We start from the raw sequence: 23,193 nt of genomic DNA on the forward strand, positions 1-23,193 counted from the left end.
CTAACATCCATAACAATAGTAACATTTCTATTATTCCTTACCCCAATAAATAGCACTACCATACATACAGTTTTACAAAGGAGAAAACTTGTACTATCACATCTCAGAATCATCCATCAGTCCTATTGATCTTAATTCCCATAATCCCTTTCCAGTCTCTAGTCTCTTAACTGATCTTTCAAGTTCAGTTTTGCTCTCTTCCAATCTGTTGATCAAACATTGCAAAAGTATATCTAATTATGACATTCCCCTATTTAAAAACTCTTCAGTGGGTTTCTGTTACCTTTTGGGCACATACATATACAGGATAAATAAGACCTTGTGTGATTTGGTGTTCTTGGGATGTGGTTTCACCAAACAAGGAGAAGTTGTTCTGTTTGTATTTTTTTAAATAACAACTTTATTTAGATATAATTTATATATCCTTCAATTCACTCATTTAAATATAAGATTCACAGGTTTTAGTATACTTGCAGAGTTGCACAGCCATCACTACATTCAACATCAGAATATTTTCTTCACCCTCAAAAGAAATGTCATACCTATTGGCAGTCACCTTTTTCTTCCAGTCTTTCAACTCACCCTAGCCTTAGGCAACCCTGATCTACTTTCTGTCCCTATAGATTTGCCTCTTCTGGAAATTTCATATAAATGGAATCATACAGTACAATAAGTGGTCTTTTGTGCCTGGATTCTTTCAGTTAATGTTTTCAAAAGTTCATCCATGTTGTTGCATATGTCAGTATTGTATTCCTTTTTATTGCTAAATATTTCATTCTCCATATATACCACATTTTCTTTATCCATTCATTTATTTTTATTTTTTATTTAAATTCAATTAGCAAACATATTTACATCATTAGTTTCAGATGTAATTTTCAATAATTCATCAGTTGTGTATAACACACAGTGCTCATCCCATCATGTGCCCTCCTTAACGCTCATCATCCAGCTACCCCATCCCCCAACCCACCCCCCCTTCAGCAACCCTTAGTTTGTTTCCCAGAGTTAAGAGTCTCTCATGGTTTGTCTCCCTCTCTGATTTTTTCTATTCAGTTTTCCCTCCCTTCCTTTATGGTCCTCTGCACTATTTCTTATGTTCTGCATACGAGAGAAACCATGTAATAATTGTCTTTCTCTGACTTAATTCAATAAGTGTAACACCCCTCCAGTTCCATCCATGTAAATGGTAGGTATTCATCCTTTCCGATGCTGAGTAGTATTCCATTGTGTATATATACCATATCTTCTTGTCCATTCATATGTCGAAGAACATCTCAGCTCCTTCCACAGTTTGGCTCTTGTGGACATTGCTGCTATGAACATTGGGGTGCAAGTGCCCATTCGTTTCACTATGTCTGTTATCTTTGGGGTAAATACCCAGTAGTGCTAGGTCAATTGCTATGCCATAAAGTAGCTCTATTTTTAACTTCTTAAGGAACCTTCATACTGTTTGCCAGAGTAGTTGTACCAGCTGGCATTCCCACCAACAGTGCAAAAGGGTTCTCCTTTTTCTACATCCTCGCCAACATTTGTTATTTCTTGCTCTGTTAATTTTAGCCATTATCACCGGTGCAAAGTGGTATCTCATTGTGGTTTTGATTTCAGATTTCCCTGATGGCAAGTAATGTAGAGCATTTTCATATGTCTGTTGGCCGTTTATGTTTCTTCTTTGGAGAAATGTCTGTTCATATCTTCTGCCCATTTCTTGAGGGGATTGTTTTTTGGGTGTTGAATTTGATAAATTATTTAAAATCTTGGATACTGGCCCTTTCTCTGGTATGTCATTTGCAAATACCTTCTCCCATTCTGCAGGTTGCCTTTTAGTTTTGTTCACTATTTTCTTTGTTGTGCGGAAGCTTTTTATCTCAATAAAATCCCAATAGCTCATTTTTGCTTTTGTTTTGCTTGCCTTTAGAGACATGCCTTGCAAGAAGTTTCTGTGGCTGAGGTCAAAAGGTTTCTGCCTGTGTTCTCCTCTATGACTTTGATGGATTCCTATCTCACATTTAGGTCTTTCATCCATTTTGAGTTTATCTTTGTGTATGGTGTAAGAGAATGGTCCAGTTTTCATTCTTCTGCATGTGGCTGTCCAGTTTTCCCAATGGCATTTATTTAAGAGACTTTTTTTTCCATCGGATATTCTTTCCTACTTGTAAAAGATTAGTTGAACATAGAGTTGAGAGTCCATTTCTGGGTTCACTATTCTGTTCCGCTGATCTGTGATCTATGTGTCTATTTTTGTGCCAGTACCATGCTATCTTCATGATCACAGCTTTGTAATATAGTTTGAAGTAAGACATTGTTATGCCACTAGCTTTGGTTTTCTTTTTCAACATTACTTTGGCTATTTGGGGTCTTTTCTGGTTCCATACAAATTTTAGGATTGTTTGTCCCAGCTCCTTGAAAAGTGTCGATGGTATTTGATAGGGATTGCATTGAATGTGTAGATTTCTCTGGGTAGGAAAGACATTTTTAACAATATTTATTCTTTCAATTCATGAGCATGAGGTGTTTCTCCATCTCTTTGTGTCTTCAGTTTCTTTTGTAAATGTTCTTAGTGTTTAGAATACAGACCCTTTACCTCTGGTTACTTTTATTACTAGGTATCTTAGGGGTTTTGGTACAATTGTAAATGGGATCAATTCCTTAATTCTCTTTCTTCAATCTCATTTTTAGTGTATAGAAATGCAACTGATTTCTGTGCATTGATTTTGTATCCTGCCGTGATGCCAAATTGCATGTGAGTTCTATCCATTTTGGAGTGGAGTCTTTTGAGTTTTCCACATACAGTATGATGTCATCTGCAAAGAGTGAGAATTTGACTCCTTTGCCAATTTGAATGCCTTCTATTTCTTGTTGTTGTCTGATTGTTGAGGCCAGGACTTCATGGTGGATAATCGTTTAAATATACTGTTGTATCCTATTGGCTAGTATCTTGGTGAGAATTCTGGCATCTGTGTTCATCAGGGATATTGATCTGTACTTCTTTTTTGTTGGGATTATTGTGTGGTTTTGGGATTAAGGTAATGCTGGCCTCATACAACGAGTCCCATTTCTATTTTTTGAAATAGCTTCATGAGAATAGGTATTAGTTCTTCTTTAAATGTTTGGTAGAATTCCTCTGGGAAGCGATCTGGCCCTGGACTTTTGTTTCTTGGAAGGTTTTTGATAACTGTTTCAGTTCCCTTTCTAGTTATGAATCTATTTAGGTTTTCTGTTTTTTCCCATTTCAGTTTTGGTAATTAGTAGGTTTCTAGGAATCCATCTATTTCTTCTAGAGTGCCTAATTTGGTGGCATATAGTTGCTCATAATATGTTCTTAAAATCATTTGTATTTCCTTAGTATTGGTTGTGATCTCTCCTCTTTCATTCGTGATTTTTTTCGAGTCTTTTTTCTTTTTGATAAGTTTGGCTAGGGGTTTACTTATTTTTTTAATTCTGTCAAAGAACCAGCTCCTAGCTTCGTTGATCTGTTCTACTGTTTTTCTGGTTTTGTTTCATTGAGTTCTGCTCTATTCTTTATTATTTCTATTCTGCTTGGTGTAGGCTTAATTTGTTGTTCTTTCTCCAGCTTCTTTAGGTGTAAGGTTAGCTTGTATATTTGAGATTTTTCTGATTTTTTGAGAGAGACTTGTATTAAAATGTACTTCCTTCTTAGGACTGCTTTTGCTATATCTCAAAGGTTTTGAACATTTGTGCTTTCCTTTTCATTAGTTTGCATAAATTTTTAAAATTCTTCTTTAATTTCCTGGTTGACCTCTTCCTTGTTTAGTAGAATGCTCTTTAACCTCTAGGTTTGAGTTCCTTCCATATTTCCTCTTATGATTGAATTCAAGTTTCAGAGCATGGTGGTCTGAATATATGCAATGAATAATCCCAGCCTTTTGGTATCAGTTGAGACCTGATTTGTGAACAAGTATGTGATCTATTTTGGAGAAAGTTCTATGTGTAGTTGAAAAGAATGTGTATACTGTTGCATTAGGGTGGAATGTTCTGTATATATCCATATAGTCCATGATGATAAATGGTTCTCCACCCCCTTGCTTTCAATTTGGAGGTGTCTTTAGGTCTATAATGATTCTCTTGTAGATGGCATAAGGATGGGTCTTGCTTTTTTATCCATTCTGATACCCTCTTTTGATTGGAGCATTCAGTCCATTTACATTCAGAGTACCTATTGAAAGATGTGAATTTAGTGCCATTGTATTACCTGTAATATCACTGTTTCTGTAGATTGTTTCTCTCTGGTCTATGTTGCAGGGCTACAACTTAATAGTTGTAGGGCTAACTTAGTAGTCACATACTCTTTCAGTTTATGTCTGTCCTGGAAGCTTTTTTTCTCCTTCCATTCTGAGTGACAATCTTGCTGGATAAAGTATTCTTGGCTGCATGCTTTACCCAGTGTGTGTGTGTCTGTGTGTGTGTATGCTGCATATATCATGCCAGCCCTTTCTGGCCTGCCAGCTCTCTGTGGATAGGTCTGCTCTTGGTCTAATATGTCTCCTCTGTGTTAGGAATCTTCCGTCTTGAGCTGCTTTCAGGATTATCTCATTATCCCTGAAATTTGCCAGCTTCACTGTTACATGTTGGAGTATTGACTGGTTTTTGTTGATTTTGGGAGGGGTCCTCTCTATCTCTTGGATATGAATGCCTGTTTCCTTTCCCAGATTAAGGAAATTCTCAGTTATGATTTGCTCAAATATACTTTCCAGCCTTCTCTTTCTCTACTTCCCTCCCCCCCCCTCTCTCCACCCTCAGGCACTACAATAACTCTGATGTGGGTTCTTTTCATGGCATCACTGATATCTTAAAGCCTCTCCTCATGGGCTGTTAGTTGTTTTCTTTTTTCTCTTTTCCACAGGTTCCTTCCTTTCTATCAACTTGTCTTTTATGTCATTTTTTCTCTCTTCTGCCTCATTTATCCTAGCCGTTAGTGTCCCATTTAGATTGCACCTCAGTTAGAGTATTTTTAATTTTGCCCTGATTAGATCTCATTTCTCCAAGCTGCTTTTTTCAAGCCTAGCTAGTAGCTTTCTAATTGTTATCCTGAATTCCATCTCTGACATTTTACTTAAATCCATGTCAGGAGGAGGAGGGCAAGATGGCAGAGGAGTAGGTGCCTCAACTCACCTGGGCCCACCAACTTACCTAGATTACTTTCAAGTCATCCTGAAAACCTACGAATTCGACCTGAGATTTAAAGAGAGAACAGCTGGAATGCTACAGAGAGAAGGGTTTTCACTTCTAGCAAGGTAGGAAGGCAGGGGAAAAAAATTAAAAAGAATCAAGTCGGGGAGGGCCCATGTGTCGTGCCCGGCTAAGGCTGGCTGGTGAAAGCTTCCCAGGACAGGAAAGCCCAGTCCCAGAAAAGCAGGAACTTTAAGAAAAGCCGCACCAGATTCTTCCTGGCTGGAAAGGCGCTTAGCCGAGAAGTCGAGCAGAATCATAGGAGGGGCAGTGGAGCCTCCAGTCACTAATAGAGGAAGGGCACCCAGGTGTAAGCACACCACAGACTGTGGGCCAATCTCAGTAAAGGGCTGGAGCACACCTTGCAGGGCCTTGGGGATAAACCGGTGGGTCAGGTGGGGGCTCCAGATGAAGGGGTCTGCACTCTGCTGCCTTTGGGAGCCCTGGCCCCAGAGCGTGATTCCAGCTGGACAGGTCCCAGATCCCAGGGTTCTGGGTGGACAAAGCTAGCGATCCTGCACTCCCCCCAGGACAGAAGGAGACGGGGAGGGCACAGGACAGCGAGGACTCACCTGTGCAGATCAGCACACCCACGCCACCCTGGGACCATCTAGGCCAGTGCAGACTCAGAGACTGCAGTAGTTACTGGGGGAGCTGACTCCAGGGCTGGAGATCTGGCCACCACCAGTGTTGTTGTTCCTCCTTGTGTCACCTTATGCCTGGGAGAGGCAGGGCCACCAAGGAACAGAGGATTCATGGGGTAATAAACAGCTCCCACTGAGCCTGGCACCCAGTGGGGGTGGGGCAGCTCCCCCAGGTACGCATTCCTGAGAGTCAGCACAGCAGGCCCCTCCCCCAGAAGACCAGCTGGAAGGACAGGGGAAGAGCACGTTCTTGCCCAAGCAGCCCTGGAAAGCTCCAGAGGAAGTCGAGGGATTTACAGTATACAGAACCAGAGGGCACCCCTCATTTTTTTTTTTCCTTTTTCCAGTACAACTCGGTTTTATATCAGACTGTTAATTTCCATTTTTTTTTCTCTTTTCCAGCATTAACTACAACATTTTACCACCTCTTCATTTTTAAGATTCTTCCTTTTTGACTTTCATATTTCTACAATTACAGGTCCTAGATATATTTTCCAATTCTAGATTCCCTTCAAAATAATCAACTTAATTTTGGGAGATATACAAGATCTGTTTTTTTTTGTTTTGTTTTGTGTTTTTTGTTTTCTCTGCCTCATTTTGTTCTACAAGGGCAGAAGTTAATACCTTCTAAAACATGATCAGCATGCACCCAGACCAAGTGGTGTACGGTGCTGTTTCATTCTGTGAGATTCCTCATTCCCATTCTGCCCCTCTCTTTTATCTCATTTATGTTTTGGTGGTCAATGTTGGGGCCCTCTACAAGTATTTCTGGTTTATATAAATTTGGGACTGAGCATTTTCTAACATACAGAACTTAATATACTCAGAAACAATAGGATCACCTTCTAGAACCCTTCAGGTAGACTACATTCTCCCTCCACTACAAACTCATCACCACCACCATCTCCCAGCAACCCCCTTTGGTTTCTTCTCCTTGTTTTTTTCTTTTTTCTCTCTTCTTTAGGATTCCTGGCCTTTTATTTTTTACTGCTTTGTTTCAAAATTTGTTTTTCACTTTAATGGTCCTTTTGTTTTATTTTGTTCTGATCTTTGTTTTCAATTTCTGGTCTCTGACCTCAGCAGAATTATCTAGGGTGAAATTTACTTAGGTCGTGGTTGATATTCTTGACACAGGCCGCTCATACAGCCACTCTGCACTGAGCAAAATGACTAGAAAGAAAAATTCACCACAGAAGAAAGAATCAGAAACAGTACTCTACCACAGAGGTACAGAATTTGATTTACAATTCGATGTCAGAAAGCCAATTCAGAAGCACAATTATAAAGCTACTGGTGGCTCTGGAAAAAGCATGAAGGATCCAAGAGACTTCGCGACTGCAGAAGTTGGATCTAATAAGGCTGAAATTAAAAATCAGTTAAATGAGATGCAATCCAAACTAGGATTAGTCCTAGTTTGGTCCTAACGACGAGGGTTAATGAGGTAGAAGAGAGTGAGTGACATAGAAGACTAGTTGATGTCAAGGAAGGAAGCTGAGGAGAAAAGAGAAAAACAAAAGATCATGAGGAAAGGTTAAGGGAAATAAATGACAGCCTCAGAAGGAAAAATCTATATATAATTGGAGTTCCAGAGGGTGCCAAGAGGTATAGTGGCCAGAAAGCATATTTGAACATAATAATAGCTGAGAACTTCCCTAATTTAGTCAGGGAAACAGGCATTCAGATACAGGAGATAGAGAGGTCCCCCCCCTAAAATCAATAAAAACCATTCAACACCTTGACATTTAATAGTGAAACTTGCAAATTCCAAAGATAAAGAGAAAATCCTTGAAGCAGCAAGAGACAAGGGATCTCTAACTTATATGGGGAGAAAGATTAACAGCAGACCTCTGCACAGAGACCTGGCAGGCCAGAAAGGGCTGGCACGATATATTCAGGGTCCTAGAATATATGCGGCCAAGAATACTTTATCCAGCAGGCTCTCATTCAGAGTAGGAGGAGAGAGAAAGAGCTTCCAAGATAGGCAGAAACTGAAAGAATATGTGACCACCAAACCAGTCCAAAGAAATAATCCACAACAACAGGGACTATTACGATGACACTAAATTCATATCTTTCAATAGTAACTCTGAACATGAATGGGCTAAACGATCCCATCAAAAGATGCAGGGTATTGGACTGGATAAAAAAGCAAGACCAATCTATTTGCTGTCTACAGGAGACTCATTTGAGACCTAAGGATACCTCCAGCCTGAAAATGAAAGGTTGGAGAACCATTTACCATTCAAATGGTCCTCAAAAAAAAGCAGGGGTAGAATCCTCATATCAGATAAATTAAAGTTTATCCTAAAGACTGTAGTAAGAGGTGAAGAGTGACACTGTATCATACTTAAAGGATCTATCCAACAAGAGGACCTAACAATCATGAATATTTATGCCCCTAATATGGGAGCTGCCAAGTATATCAATCAATTAATAACCAAAGTAAAGACAAACTTAGATAATAATACACTAATACTGGGAGACTTCAACATGGCGCTTTCTGCAAATGACAGATCCTCTAAGCACAACATCTCCAAAGAAACAAGAGCTTAAATGATACACTGGACCAGATGGATTTCACAGATATATACAGAACTTAACATCCAAATGCACTGAATGCACATTCTTCTCCAGTGCACATGGAACTTTCTCCAGAATAGACCACATACTGGGTCACAAATCAGTTCTCAATTGATACCAAAAGATTGGGATTGTCTCCTGCATATTTTCAGACCATAATGCTTTGAAACTTGAACTCAATCACAAGAAATTTGGAAGAAACTCAAACACGTGGAGGTTAAAGACCATCCTGCTAAAAGATGAAAGGGTCAACCAGGAAATTAGAGAAGAATTAAAAAGTTTCATGGAGACTAATGAGAATGAAGATACAACCATTCAAAATCCTTGGGATACAGTGAAAGCAGTCCTGAGAGGGAAATACATCGCAATACAAGCATCCCTCAAAAAATTGGAAAAAAATCAAATACACAAGCTAACCTCGCACCTAAAGGAACTGAAGAAAGAACAAATAAAACCTACACCCAACAGAAGAAGAGAGTTAATAAATATTCAAGCAGAACTCAATGAAATAGAGACCAGAAGAACTGTAGAACAGATCAACAAAACCAGGAGTTGGTTTTTTGAAATAGTTAATAAGATAGATAAACCATTAGTCAGCCTTATTAAAAACAAGAGAAAAGACTCAAATTAATAAAATCACAAATGAAAAAGGAGAGATCACAACCAATACCAAGGAAATACAATTTTAAAAACATATTATGAGCAGCTATACGTCAATAAATTAGGCAATCTAGAAGAAATGGACACATTTCTGGAAAACCACATATTACCAAAGCTGAAGCAGGAAGAAATAGAAAACCTGAACGGGCCAATAACCAGGGAGGAAATGAAGCAGTCATCAAAAGCCTCCCAAGACACAAAAGTCCAGGGCCCAATGGCTTCCCAGGGGAATTCTATCAAATGTTTAAGAAAGAATACCTATTCTACTAAAGCTGTTCTGAAAGACAGAAAGGGACGGAATATTTCCAAACTCCATTTTATGAGGTCAGCATCACCTTAATTCCAAAACCAAAGACCCCACCAAAAAAGGAGAAGTATAGACCAATATCCCTTATGAATACAGATGCAAAAATTCTCAACAAGATACTTGCCATTAGGATTAAGAAGATTATTCACCATGACCAAGTGGGATTTATCCCTGGGATGCAAGGCTGGTTCAGCACTCGTAAAACAATCAACATGATAGATCATATCAACAAGAGAAAAAACAAGAACCATATGATCCTCTCAATAGATGCAGAGAAAGCATTTGACAAAATACAGCATCCATTCCTGATAAAAAATCTTCAGAGTGTAGGGATAGAGGGAACGTTCCTCAGTATCTTAAAAGCCATCTATGTAAAGCCCACAGCCAATATCATTCTCAATGGGGAAACATTGGGAGCCTTTCCCCTAAGATCAGGAACAAGACAGGGATGTCCACTCTCACCACTGCTATTCAACATAGTACTAGAGGTCCTAGCCTCAGCAATCAGGCAACAAAAAGAAATAAAAGCATTCAAATGGGCAAAGAAGAAGTCAAACTCTCCCTCTTTGCAGATGACATGATACTGTATATAGAAAACCCAAAACACTCCATCCCAAGATTGCTAGAACCCATACAGCAATTCAGCAATGTGGCAGGATACAAAATCAATGCCCTGAAATCATTGACATTTCTATACACTAACAATGAAACTGAAGAAAGAGAAATTAAGGAATCATTCCCATTTACAATTGCACTCAAAAGCATAAGATATCTAGGAATAAACCTAACCAAAAAGGTAATGGATCTATACCCTAAAACCTACAGAACACTTCTGAAAGAAATTGAGGAGGACACAAAGAGATGGAAAAATATTCCATGCTCATGGGTTGGGAGAATTAATAGTGTGAAAATGTCAATGCTACCCAGGGAAATTTACACATTTAATGCAATCTCTGTCAAAATACCATGTATTTTCTTCAGAGAGTTGGAACAAATCATCCTGTGATTTGTGTGGAATCAGAAAAGACCTGGAATAGCCAGGGGAATATTGAAAAAAACAGAGCCTGGTGCATCACAATGCTGGATTTCAAGTTGTACTACAAAGCTGTGATCATCAAGACAGTATGGTACAGGCACAGAAGCAGACACATAAATATGGAACAGAATAGAGAACCTTGAAATGGGCACTCAATGGTCAACTAATATTCGACAAAGCAGGAAAGACTATCCACTAGAAAAAGGACGGTCTCTTCAATAATTGGTGCTTGGAAAATTGGACAGCCATGTGCAGAAGAATGAAACTAGACCATTCTCTTATACCATACACAAAGATAAATTCAAAACACAGGCAACACCCTTTTTGAATTTGGCCACAGCAACTTCTTCCAAGATACATCTATCAAGGCAAGGGAAACAAAAGCAAAAATGAACCATTGGGACTTAATCAAGATAAAAATCTTCTGCACAGCAAAAGAAACAGTCAACAAAACTAAAAAACACAGAATGGGAGAAGATATTTGCAAATGACATCTCAGATAAAGGGCTGGTATCCAAGATCTATAAAGAACTTATTAAACTCAACAGCAAAGAAACAATCCAATCATGAAATGGGCAAAAGATATGAACAGAAATTTCACCAAAGAAGATATACACATGGCCAACAAGCACATGAGAATATGCCCCGCATCACTTGCCATCTGGGAAATACAAATCAAAACCATAATGAGATACGACCTCACGCCAGTGAGAATGGTGAAAATTAACAAGACAGGAAACAACAAATGTTAGAGAGGATGTGGAGAAAGGGGAACCCTCTTGCACTGTTGGTGGGAATGTGAACTGGTGCAGCCACTCTGGAAAACTGTGTGGAGGTTCCTCAAAGAGTTAAAAATAGATCTGCCCTACAATCCAGCAATTGCACTGCTGGGGATTTACCCCAAAGATACAGATGCAGTGAAACGGCAGGACCTCTCACCCCAATGTTTATAGCAGCAATGTCCACAATAGCCATACTGTGGAAGGAGCCTCACTGTCCATCAAAAGATGAATGGATAAAGAAGATGTGGTCTATGTATACAATGGAATATTACTCAGCCATTAGAAACGATAAATAGCCATCATTTGCTTTGACGTGGATGGAACTAGAGGGTATTATGCTGAGTGAAATAAGTCAATCGGAGAAGGACAAACATTATATGGTCTCATTCTTTTGGGGAATATAAAAAATAGTGAAAGGGAATAAAGGGGAAAGGAGAAAAAATGAGTGGGAAATATCAGAAAGGGAGACAGAGCATGAGAGACTTCTAACTCTGGGAAACCAACAAGGGATGGTAGAAAGGGAGGTGGGTGGGGGGTGGGGGTGGCTGGGTGACAGGCACTGAGGGGGGGCACTTGACAGGATGAGCATTGGGTGTTACGCTATATGTTGGCAAATTGAACTCCAATAAAAAATATACAAAAAAATCCGTATCAAATAGATCTGCAGCAAAAGATGTGGTATATATATATATATATATATATATATATATATATATATATATATACACAGTGGAATATTACTCAGCCATTAGAAATGATGAATACCCACCATTTGCTTCAACATGGATGGAACTAGAGGGTATTATGCGGGGTGAAGTAAATCAATCAGAGAAAGACAAATATTGTATGGTCTCATTCATTTGGGGAATATAAAAATAGTGAAAGGAAATAAAGGGGAAAGGAGAGAAAATGAGTGGGAAATATTAGAAAGGATGACAACATGAAAGACTTCTAACTCTGGGAAATGAACAAGGGGTAGTGGAAAGGGAGGTGGGCAGGGGGATCGGGTGGCTGGGTGATGGGCACTGAGGGGGGCACTTGATGGGATGAACACTGAGTGTTATGCTATATGTTGGCAATCAAACTCCAATAAAAAATATACAAAAAAATCCGTATCAATTAGATCTGCAGCAGATAGTATTACCTCTCGTTTTTTCTTTTGTTGTGATTTCCTCCTTCTTGCCATTTTGTCCAGAGAAGTGTGGATGAACAAGTGAACAGATTAAAAAATATCAACCACAACCCAAGGAAAATACACACTAGGCAAATCCAATGAGGTCAGAAAGCAAAACTGAAAAACAAAGAAAAAGGAGGGCAGAAAAGAGAATATAATCTCACAGGGTGGACAAAACACAGTGATCCACTTGTTCCTAAATGTGTATTGGTTTGTGTGCTTGAAGACAATATTTCCCAAAATTGGAAAGCAAAACCTATATATATACAAAAATAAAATTGAACAGAATGAAAGGAAGCCAAAAATGAAGTATCTATGTAGTGTAAGTATAAAAAAAGAAAGTTAAAAAAAGATTTAAAAAACAGTTTTTAAAATAAGAAACTATTTGAAAAGGAAAAAAATGGAAAAATTTTAATTGAGAGATAAATCATGAGAAAAAAGCTTCATTCTATATATTCATTCTATAACCGCTTTTCTCCTAGTGCTAGAGTTTTACAGTCTTGTGGCAATTGTAAATTTGCTGTGCACCTGTTCTTTCCAGTTGATCTTCTCAGGGAGGGGCCTGCTGCCTGGTTTCTCAGATGTCTTTGCCTGGTTGGAGTTGCACAACCCCTTGCCAGGAGATGTGGCTCAGCGTAAGCTGATCCTGTGTGTTTTTGTTTCCTGAAGGTTTTCCTTGCCTCTTTAGAGAATCCAAACAAAAATGGCTGCACCTTGATCTCCAGCCCGGCCCCTCAGCAAACCCTCAGGGACAAAAGGTCCTCATTTTTAACTGGGGCTGTATGTGCCCGCACTGATCCTCTCCTGGGAAGTCAGAGTATCCCACCCCATGGCACTATGTAGGGTGCTGGCACTGAGGCTACCTGTCAGGATCCTGTGTTTACCCTCTCCCTGTGGGGAGGTGGAGGGTGCCTGCATTCCAGTCCTTTGCAGATTCCCGGGGTAGAGATAGTCCCCTGATCGTCCTGCTGGGCTTGAAGTCTATGGCTAACCCAAGTTGAGAGCCTCCCCTGGATTTGCTGATCCTAACCAGTATCACTGCTCCACTGCTTGGGAACTCTACCATCTCAGGAACCCCCGTTAATTCTGTGACTCCAGGGGTCCTGAGACCACTCTGTCCTTCACCATCACCACCACCACCACCCCTCCCCCGAATTCTTCCCGTTTCACCACCAGAGCACCAGGGATGTCTCTCACTAAAGCAACTTTCTCAGGGTTTCAATTTTGCCTTCCTGGGCTATATACAGCTTAGAGAGGCTCTCCCCTCCATTTATTTTCCCCTATTTTCTCTCAGATTCTCTTCCCCACACCTCCTACCTTGCAAAAAGTGGTTGCTTTTTTACTTGTAAAGTTCCAGAGACTCTTTTCTTATATCCCAAGGTGAATTCATGGGTGCTTAGAATACTTTGATAGTTCTTTAAATAAATTGAAGGGGCTAGATGAAATGAGATCTCCCACTCTTCCGCCATCTTGCTGAAAGTCCCTATCCATTCATTTATTGATAGACATTGGGTTTGTTTTCACTTTCTGGCTATTATTAATGCTTTTATGAACATGCATGCACAAGTTTTTACATGTGAATATGTTTTTATTTCCTTTGGGTAGATTTCTGAGTTTGAAATTGATGGGTCCTATGTTTTAAGCTTAGCTTTTTAAGAAACTGCTGTAGTGTTTTTCCAAAGTTCCTGCACCATTTTACATTCCTGCCAGTGATGTATGAGGGTTCTAATTTCTTCACATCCTTGTGCAGCCTTTGTTACTGCCTTTTTTTTTTAACCATAGCCATCCTAATGGATGTGAAGTATCTCATTATGCTTTTGATTTACATTTTCCTAATGGCTTATGATGTTAAGCGTCTTTTCATGTGCTTATTGATCTTATTTGTATATCCTCTTTGGAGAAATGTTTTTTCCAACCCTTTGCCTATTTTTAAATTGGGTTGTCTTTTTGCTAATGAGTTTTATACAAATCCCTAATCAGATACATGATTTGCAAATATTTTCTCCCATTCTTTTACTTTCTTGACAGTTCCTTTGAAGTTTTCATTTTGAAATCTAATTTATTTTTTCATTTTCTTTTGTTACCTATGCCATTGGTGTTATAGCTAAGAAACATTGCCTACCCAAAGGAATGAAAATTTACTCCTATTTTTCTTCTAAAGATTGTATAGTTTTAGTTCTTACATTGGGCTATGTGATGCATTTTAAGTTTATTTTGAGGGTGTGGTTTGAGGAAGGCAACAAACTTAATTCTTTTGCATATGGATATCTAGTTGTCCCAGCACCATTTGTTGAAAAGACCATTCTTTCAAGACCTCATCAAATGGTCTTGACACCCTTGTTGAAAATAAGTGGACTATAAATGTGACAATTTATTTCTGGATTTTCAATTCTGTGTTTTTGATTCATATTATGTCTTTATGCCAATATCACATTTTAAAAAAATTTAACCTTTATTGAGGCATAATTGACCTATAAAATTATTAGATATTTAAAGTGTACATCATGGTGATTTAATATGCATAGACATTTAAAAGGATTCTGCCCAGCTAGTTAATTAACACATCCATTACCTCACATTTATCTTTAACTTGTGTGAGAACATTTAAATTCTACTCTCTTAGCAAATCTCAGTTATATACTACAATGTTATTAACTATAGTCACCTTATTTTACATTAGATCCTCAGGACTTTATTCATCTTGTTGCTGAAAGTTTGTACCTTTTTACTCACTTTACCCTATTTCCCCACCTCCCAGCCCTTGGCAACCACTTTTTTACTCTGTTTCTATGAGTTTGATTTTTTTTTTTTTTTTTTTTTTGAGATTCCACACATGAGTAATGCCATGAAGTACTTGTCTTTCTTTGTCTGGCTTATTTTATGTAGCATAATGCCCTTAAGGTGCACCCTAGTTGTTTCAAATGGCAGGATTTTTTTCTTTCTCATGAATGAATAATAATTCCGTTGTATATATGTACACCATATCTTTATCCATTCATCTATTGGTGGCCATTTAGGTTGTTTCCATATTTTGGCTATAATGAATAATGCTGCAGTGAATATGGAGACGCAGATATCTCTACGATATTTTGTTTTTGTTTCCTTGAACATATACCCAGAAGTAGAGTTGCTGGATCATATGGTAGTTGTTTTCTAATTTTTTGAGTAATCTCCATATTGTTTTGCATAGTAGCTGTACCCAATTTATATTTTCTATTAAATTTTATGTGTACCTTATATATTTTGGATATTAACCCCTTATCAAATGTATGATTTGCAGATTTTTTTTTTTTTTAGAACCACAATGTCTATTAATGTAGCCTTGGAGTAAGCTTTGAAATCAGAAATCTTAACAGCTCTAACTTTATTCTTCTTTTATTCAAGATTGTTTTGGCTAATTTTGGATCATCTTTAAATTTACACATGCATTTTAGAATTAAGTTGTAATTGTCAATTCCTGCCAAAAAATGCCAATTAGGATTTTAGTGGGGATCATACTGGATCAATTTGTGTTCCTGTTATTTTTGTTCTCGTAACTTCCTTTATATAGTAGTTAACATACTGTTTAATTATCTGAGAAAGGTTATGATTAAAGTATGAGATAATAAATGAAAATGAGGGACACCTGGGTGGCTCAGCAGTTAAACATCTGCCTTCAGCTCAGGGCGTGATCCTGTAGTCCGGGGATCGAGTCCCACATCGGGTTCCCTGCATGGAACCTACTTCTCCCTCTGCCTGTGTCTCTGCCTCTCTTTCTCTGTGTCTCTCATGAATAAATAAATAAATGAAAATTTTTTAAAAATGAAAATGATGTGAATATAGATTTGCTTAGACAATTCTAGGATATTAAAATTGGAAGATAAACCTTGAATTTTAATAAGAGTAATGTTAGAGTTAAATTTCTCAAATAGTTTATTTCTTTGGAAGGTGGTAAATTTGACTTTTTTAGTCATAGTGGGTTTATAAACTAATAATAGAGTTAGATAATTTTAGAATTAATACTCTATAAAGTGTAAAAATTTCCCTCCAGGGAAGTCTGCCTTAAAACAAAAAAATCCCTTGATGTCACTGACTAGACTGAAGTTTACCAAATATATCAAATATTTAAAATACATCTAAATATTTTTCTGTTCTGCTCAGCCAGTAGTAGAAGAAGTTGTGTAGGTAGAATAATTTGCCAATTTTCTGTGCTGACTTAGTATCTTTCTATTTATTTAAAAACATGTTTTTTGAGAGAGAGGGTGAACGAGCCAGGGGGAGAGGCAAAGGGAGAGGGAGAGAATCTTAAGCAGGCTCCACACCCAGCCCAGAGCCTGACACAGGGCTCAGTCTCACAACCCTGAGATCATTACCTGAGCTGAAATCAAGAGTTGGACACTTAACTGACTGAGCCATCCAGGCACCCCTAGGGTTTCTTTATTTTTAATAACTTTCAGTAATTATACTATATTTATACATTGATCCCAAGATGGTGTTGATGGTAAGACTCAGAAAAATGAAATCTTGCCATTTGCAACAACGTGGATGGAACTAGCGTGTATTATACTAAATGAAATAAGTCAGAGAAAGACAAATACCATGTAATCTCACTTACGTGAAATTTAAGAAAGAAAACAGATGTATAGCAAGAGGGGAGGAAAAGGAGAGAGGGAAGCAAGCCATAAGAGACCCTTAATGATAGAGAACAAACTGAGGATTGATGGAGGGAATTGGGGGGAGATGGGATAGATCGGTGATCGGTATTATAGAGGACACTTGATGTGGTGGGCACTGGGTATTGTAAGTGATAAATCACTGAATTCTACTCCAGAAACCAATATCTCATTGTCTGTTAGCTAAAATTGAAATTAAAAAAGAAAAAATCTTTAAAAAGAAAGATGAATTTTGAGGCACCAGGATGGCTCAGTTAGTGGAGCATACAAGTTTTGGTTTCAGGATGCTGGGTGTAGAGAGGACTTTAAAAATGAAAAAGAAATCTTAAAAAAAAAGACTCCCCATTGATTTAATAACAAGGGTTATTGGAATATCTGTTACAAAAGAGGTTGAAATAGAGTAGTCCCTATAAAATCAAGGGAGTCAAGAGAGGAAGGTTATAGGGTGACTTTAGAAAAGATAGTACAGTTTTTCCCTGCTCTCTGAAAGTTGAGTGTTCCTATGAAAGATTTGATTAAACGCTATTTTCACTTTTTGCTTTTCTTTATAGAAGTGAAAATCCTCTTTTGATCTCTTTTGACTTGCAAAAACAGATATTAATGTAGTTCTTTTGTAAAAGTAAAGTGGCATAACACAAACTTTTGAAAAGCAGGGGATACCTGTCTTTTGAACTGGCAACAAGAGAAAGTTTCTAATAGATAGAAAACTGAGAAGTAGACCAAATTGTGAAACAGGAGTTTATGTAAGGTGACTGGAATATACTGTATGTAGGTAGGTGGGGTATATAGTATCTTAAAGTATCAGACTTGAGAGAAGTGAGTATATCAGTAACTTGCTTTAGGACTTACTGATTTTTGAGGTAGTGTCCTGATAGATTAACTATTGTATACATTCTTGTTTAATTTTCCAGTTTTGTATTGATTCTGAAAACAAGTCCTATGTAATTACAGGGATTTATTTTATTTATTAGCCTAAAGTAATTAAAATATAGTTCATAGAAACTTACCTGAAATATCTTTAAAACATATAATTTAAGATTTTAAATGACTTAATTTTCAGATGTTCCAGTATATTTTTGGCAACAGCTTTAAGTTTTGACAAGGAAATACTTTTTGGAGAGAAGTACCTTTTCTTAATCACTGATTACTAGTTACTTGTGGAAAAGATTCTTCTCTTTTGGTATTGATTGCGTTGTCTAAAGATCAGACTCTGTATATCTTTTTTTTCTATATAATACTGGATGATAGTAACCTTTCAAATAACTTTTTCCTTAATTGACTTAATAGGAAGGGTGTTTTGCTAAAGATACTTGAATTTGTTTGCTCCTGACATTTTAAGTTCAACTCATATATTGAAATATGATCCAGGAAGGTTAGCACTTGCTTTTGCTTGTTTCTTGTTGTTTTGTTTTTCGTTTTTGTTTGTGTTTCATTTTGTTTGTTTTTAAGTAGGCTCCATGTCTGATGTGGGGCTTGAACTCACAACCCTGAGATTAAAGGTCAGTCACATGCCACACTGAGAGAGCCAGCCAGGCACCCCAACTTTTGCTTGTTCAAAAGTCTTGTTCTTAGTCTGTCCTACTCCTGTCCAATTCTCCTTTCCATTTAAAAAAAAAAAGAAAGAAAAGTAGATTTTTAAAAAAAATTTTTGGCTACATATATAGATATTTTCAAAGTTGGGGTATATCTTCTGATTTACAAATATCTTTGCTGCTGACCAAGACTGGGTCATGAGAATGAGCCCCAGATCAGGCTCTGTGCTCAGTAGGGAGTTAGCTTGAGATTATCTCCATCTGCACCTCCCTCCACTTGTGCACAGACTCTCTCTCTCTCTCTCTCTCAAAAATAAGTAAATGAATCTCTTAAAAATATATTAATATTTAAGAAGATACATTGTTGTATGCTTCAGATTCCAAAAGTATAGAAACATATACAGTGAGAAGTCACCTTACACATAGGATGCTATATATTTTCCCTGGTGTATCCTTCCAGAGATATTTTTAATATATACAAATACTGCATATATTATGGTCTTTGATCATAAAACCTACTTTGAACATGATTTTGTGTCTTACTTTTTTCCCATTTAAATCATAAAGATGTCTCCACAGTTTTATACCCTGTTATTATATCATCATTTAACACTTTTTACCTGATTTAACTACCTTTGATGAATCCTTTGTTTTTGCAGTCTTTTGCTATTTTTAAATAATATTACAAATTAGTAAACAGAGGCCTACCTCATTCCACCAGTATGCTAGCATATTTATGGGACAAGTTCCTAGGGGAATTGCTGGGCTTATATTCATTTATATTTTGGTAGATATTGGCAGTCTGCTTGATATATAGAGTGGTGGTTTTGAACCAGGGGCAGTTTTGCTCCAGGAAGACATTTGGCAAAGTCTGAGACACGATTTTTCATGGTTTGGGACAGGGGCTGTGCTCTTGGTATGTTTGAGAGCTGATTGGGTTATGTGAACTGTTCAGATCCTTTGTTCATTTTCCCATAAGAGTAATCATGCCCTTTGTTCAATATATAAATTTTAAATACCTTTTCTATGTGTCTGTCTTTTGATTTCTGCATGGCAAAAACACTATGAACATTTTAAAAAAACAATGTATATAAAGGGAGTTTCTGAGTTTTGGTAGGAAATGTTTTCCCTAGTATCAGTTATTCAAGGAGTCTTCCATCTTTGTGGGGACACTTTTATCATTTCATTTTGTGCATTTTGATATTTGATGTATTTGGAATTTATTCTGGTATAAAGTTTAAATACAACTTATTTTTTCCAGTTCACTACCTAATCACACTATGGCTATTTAATAAATAATCCATCTTTTTTACTGATTTTAAGTACTATTATCACATACAAACTTCTCATGTATTTGATTCTAAAAATATGTTTTAATGAAATCAATATCTTGGAGATATCTGCACTCCCAATGTTTATTGCAGCATTATTAACAATAGCCAAGATATGGAAACAACCTGTGTCACCTACAGATGAATGGATAAAGAAGATGTGGTGTGTACACACACACACACAGACAGACATACACACAATGGAATATTATTTAGCCACAAGAAAGAAGGAAATCCTGCTGTGCAACAGTGTGGATGAACCTGAAGGGTCCATACTAAGTGCAATAAGCCAGACAAAGAAAGACAAATGATGTGTGGTACCACTTATAAGTGAACTAAAGAAAAAAAGCTGATTTCATGGAAACAATAGAATGGTGACTCCTAGAGGTCTAGAGGAGGGGAAAGTGGGGAGATGTAGGTCAGAGGGTATAAGATGAATAAGTTCTGAGGATCTTATATATAGCATGATGACTATAGTTAATAATATAGTACTATATATTTGAAATTGGCTGAGAGTAGATCTTAAGCCTTCTCACCACACATGCACAAAAAATGAGTTAACTGTGAAGTAATGCATGTGTTAATTATCTTGATCTTAGTAATCATTATACAGTGTTATAGCAAATAATCCTGTTTTACACTAAATATATATAATTATTACATTTTTCATATATTTCAATCAAGTGGGAAAATATAAATAAAATATATTTTAGTATCTAGTAGGATGGCAAGGCTATTCCCTCAGTACTCTTATTTGGCTTTTTCCTGCCTATTCTTATTTTTTAATATAAACTTCAGAATTTGCTTATATGGTTTAAAAAAGTTGTTTTGTTATAATCACATTTTAGTTGTTGACTAAGTAGAATTGATATCTTTTATGATGTTGAATTTCCTCTCTGAGAACATTAAGTGTGTGTGTGTATGTCTTAGGAATGTTTTAAAGATCTCTTTATGTAGACTTATACTTATTTAGTTTATCTCTATGTTTTATTTCTTTGTTGTTGCACTTGTAAATGGGGTCTGCCATTACATTTTCTAACTGGTTATTTGTATATATGAAAGCTTATTTCTGTATACCAATTTGTACTCAAGTTCTTATTGTTTGATTAATTTTTCAGTTGATTTTCCAATATACAACCATTATCTACAAAGATTAATATTTTTATCTCCTTCTTTCCAAATTATTATACCCTTTCTCTTGTCAGTTTATATTTGCTAGAAATTCCAGAACAATATTAGATAGATGATAAAAAAAAATTGTGGTAGAATACTTTTTCTGAAAGCTTCTTATATTTTAGAACAGATACTTCCTTATTTCCTTTTCTAAACTTGAGGCTAGCTGTTGGTGGATTGACAATGTTATAGATAATTCTTTCATATTGGAAATATTCATCACTTAAACTCCTTTTAAAGAGTTTTCATCAATAGAGGGTGTACATTTTTTTAAATAATTTTATGTCAGTTTTTTTCAAGTGCATTAAGCATCCATTTGTTGGATCTGTTTTCTACTTTCATAATGTTTTTTTTTAAGATTTTATTTATTTTTTCATGAGAGACACAGAGAGGCAGAGACATAGGCTGAGGGAGAAGCAGGCTCCCCGCAGAGCCTGATGCGGGATTCGATCCCCACACTGGGATCATGCCCTGAGCCAACGGAAGATGCTCAACGGCTGAGCCACCCAGGTGTCCCAATATATAAATTTTTAAATGCCTTTTCAGCATCCATTGATATGATACAATACAATATTTTTCTTCTTAAATCCATTAGAATGAAATATGAGTAGATCTTCCTGTCTTTTACTATCCTTGCATTGCTGTATAAACCTCATATAGCCGAGAACTATTAGTTTTTAATATTCAGTGCTTTTTCTCACAGGTTTATCATGTTCATTCTGATAGCTATGAGACACAAAACCAGCACTATGGAAGAAGCTTAACAAAAGAAACTCTAAAGGATGGTAAGGATTGAAAAAACATACTATTACTGCACAGTTATCAAAATGATTCTAAAGTAATTTCAATCTTAATTCTTCTTTGTTATAGTGATTCAATCCATAAGTAAACTTAAAAAAACCCTTAAATTGATAAAACCGCATTAATCATAATCCCTGGTTTGTAATACACCAAAACCATGGATCCATGAATGCTTTCTTTTACATTTAGTTCATTTCTTATTTATTGTTATACATAAAAAAAAATAATGGACATCAGTGAACCAGTAATACAGTCCAAGTCCTAAACTAGAGTTGTCTTCAAATCCTAATATGTAAATCATAGTGTATTAAAACTGTATACTGTTACATAAGAGAACTTTAAAATGTGTATTATTGTATGTAATGTATTTTTATTGAAATCTCCCATGTGTAGTTTAATTGTGTATTATAAGTTTCTACAACTACATAATAAGTAAATGGCTTTAGAAGCAGTTTAAATAAAGCCTGTTAACATACATGCTTCTAAAATAACCAAGCTATTACAAAAACAATAATACCTTAATAGGTTTCTGGAGATATTATTCTATTAAACGTTTATTCTTAGCTTTGCCTAAGATGGGAAAGAGTTTATGTGTAGTGTAAATAGTTTGAAGAAAAATTTTTATTTTATATGTAGAAAACAAACATACACTGTGTGATCTTAACAGTATTTGCCTTGGTTTACTTAACCAACAGCAGGATAATATTCAATTGGCTCTTTATTAAAATATTTTGCAGGCTAATATGAATATATTTTTTTAAATAATTTCTGTCCCAGAGTGGAGGAACAAGCTATTTAAGAGTAGAAATCAAATTATATATACCCATAAATTCTCAAATATAATAAAATAAGCATAAATAATCTTAAAAGATTATTAATAATCTGATAGGTTAAAACATGTAAAAATCTCAATTTTGAAGAACATATTCAACCTGGAGTAGTGTTGATCCCCAAAGAGAGCTTAACTTTTGTGAAGACTGATTTAATCAACTTTATTAAGAACAAAAGGATTTATTATAGTTCATTATTTGATATTTTGGCTGTTGGTAATTTTTTTAAAGACTTATTTATTTATTTATTTATTTATTTATTTATTTATTTATTTATTTATTTATTTATTTATTTATGACAGACAGAGAGAGAGAGAGAGGCAGACACAGGCAGAGGGAGAAGCAGGCTCTATGCCGGGAACCCGATGCGGGACTCGATCCCAGGACTCCAGGATCGCGCCCTGGGCCAAAGGGAGGTGCCAAACCGCCCAGCCACCCAGGGATCCCTGTTGATGCTATTACAAGTGGCTGTGATTTGACTCTAGGTTTTAGATTAGCTCT

The 23,193-nt window shown here is 36.6% G+C and overlaps 1 protein-coding gene across 2 annotated transcripts in view; it reads left to right on the top strand.

Moving 5' to 3' along the window:
* IPMK (inositol polyphosphate multikinase) overlaps positions 1-23,193 on the top strand; it is a 60,561-nt gene that overhangs the window by 31,767 nt on the left and 5,601 nt on the right. For both annotated transcript variants that reach the window (XM_055308993.1, XM_055308994.1), the window contains exon 5: positions 21,765-21,846. In XM_055308993.1, the coding sequence (XP_055164968.1) occupies positions 21,765-21,846 (82 nt within the window). The remainder of the gene's footprint in view (positions 1-21,764; positions 21,847-23,193) is intronic.

The sequence above is a fragment of the Nyctereutes procyonoides genome, unplaced genomic scaffold (genome assembly GCF_905146905.1).
Source record: "Nyctereutes procyonoides isolate TBG_1078 unplaced genomic scaffold, NYPRO_anot_genome, whole genome shotgun sequence".
Taxonomy (NCBI): domain Eukaryota; kingdom Metazoa; phylum Chordata; class Mammalia; order Carnivora; family Canidae; genus Nyctereutes; species Nyctereutes procyonoides.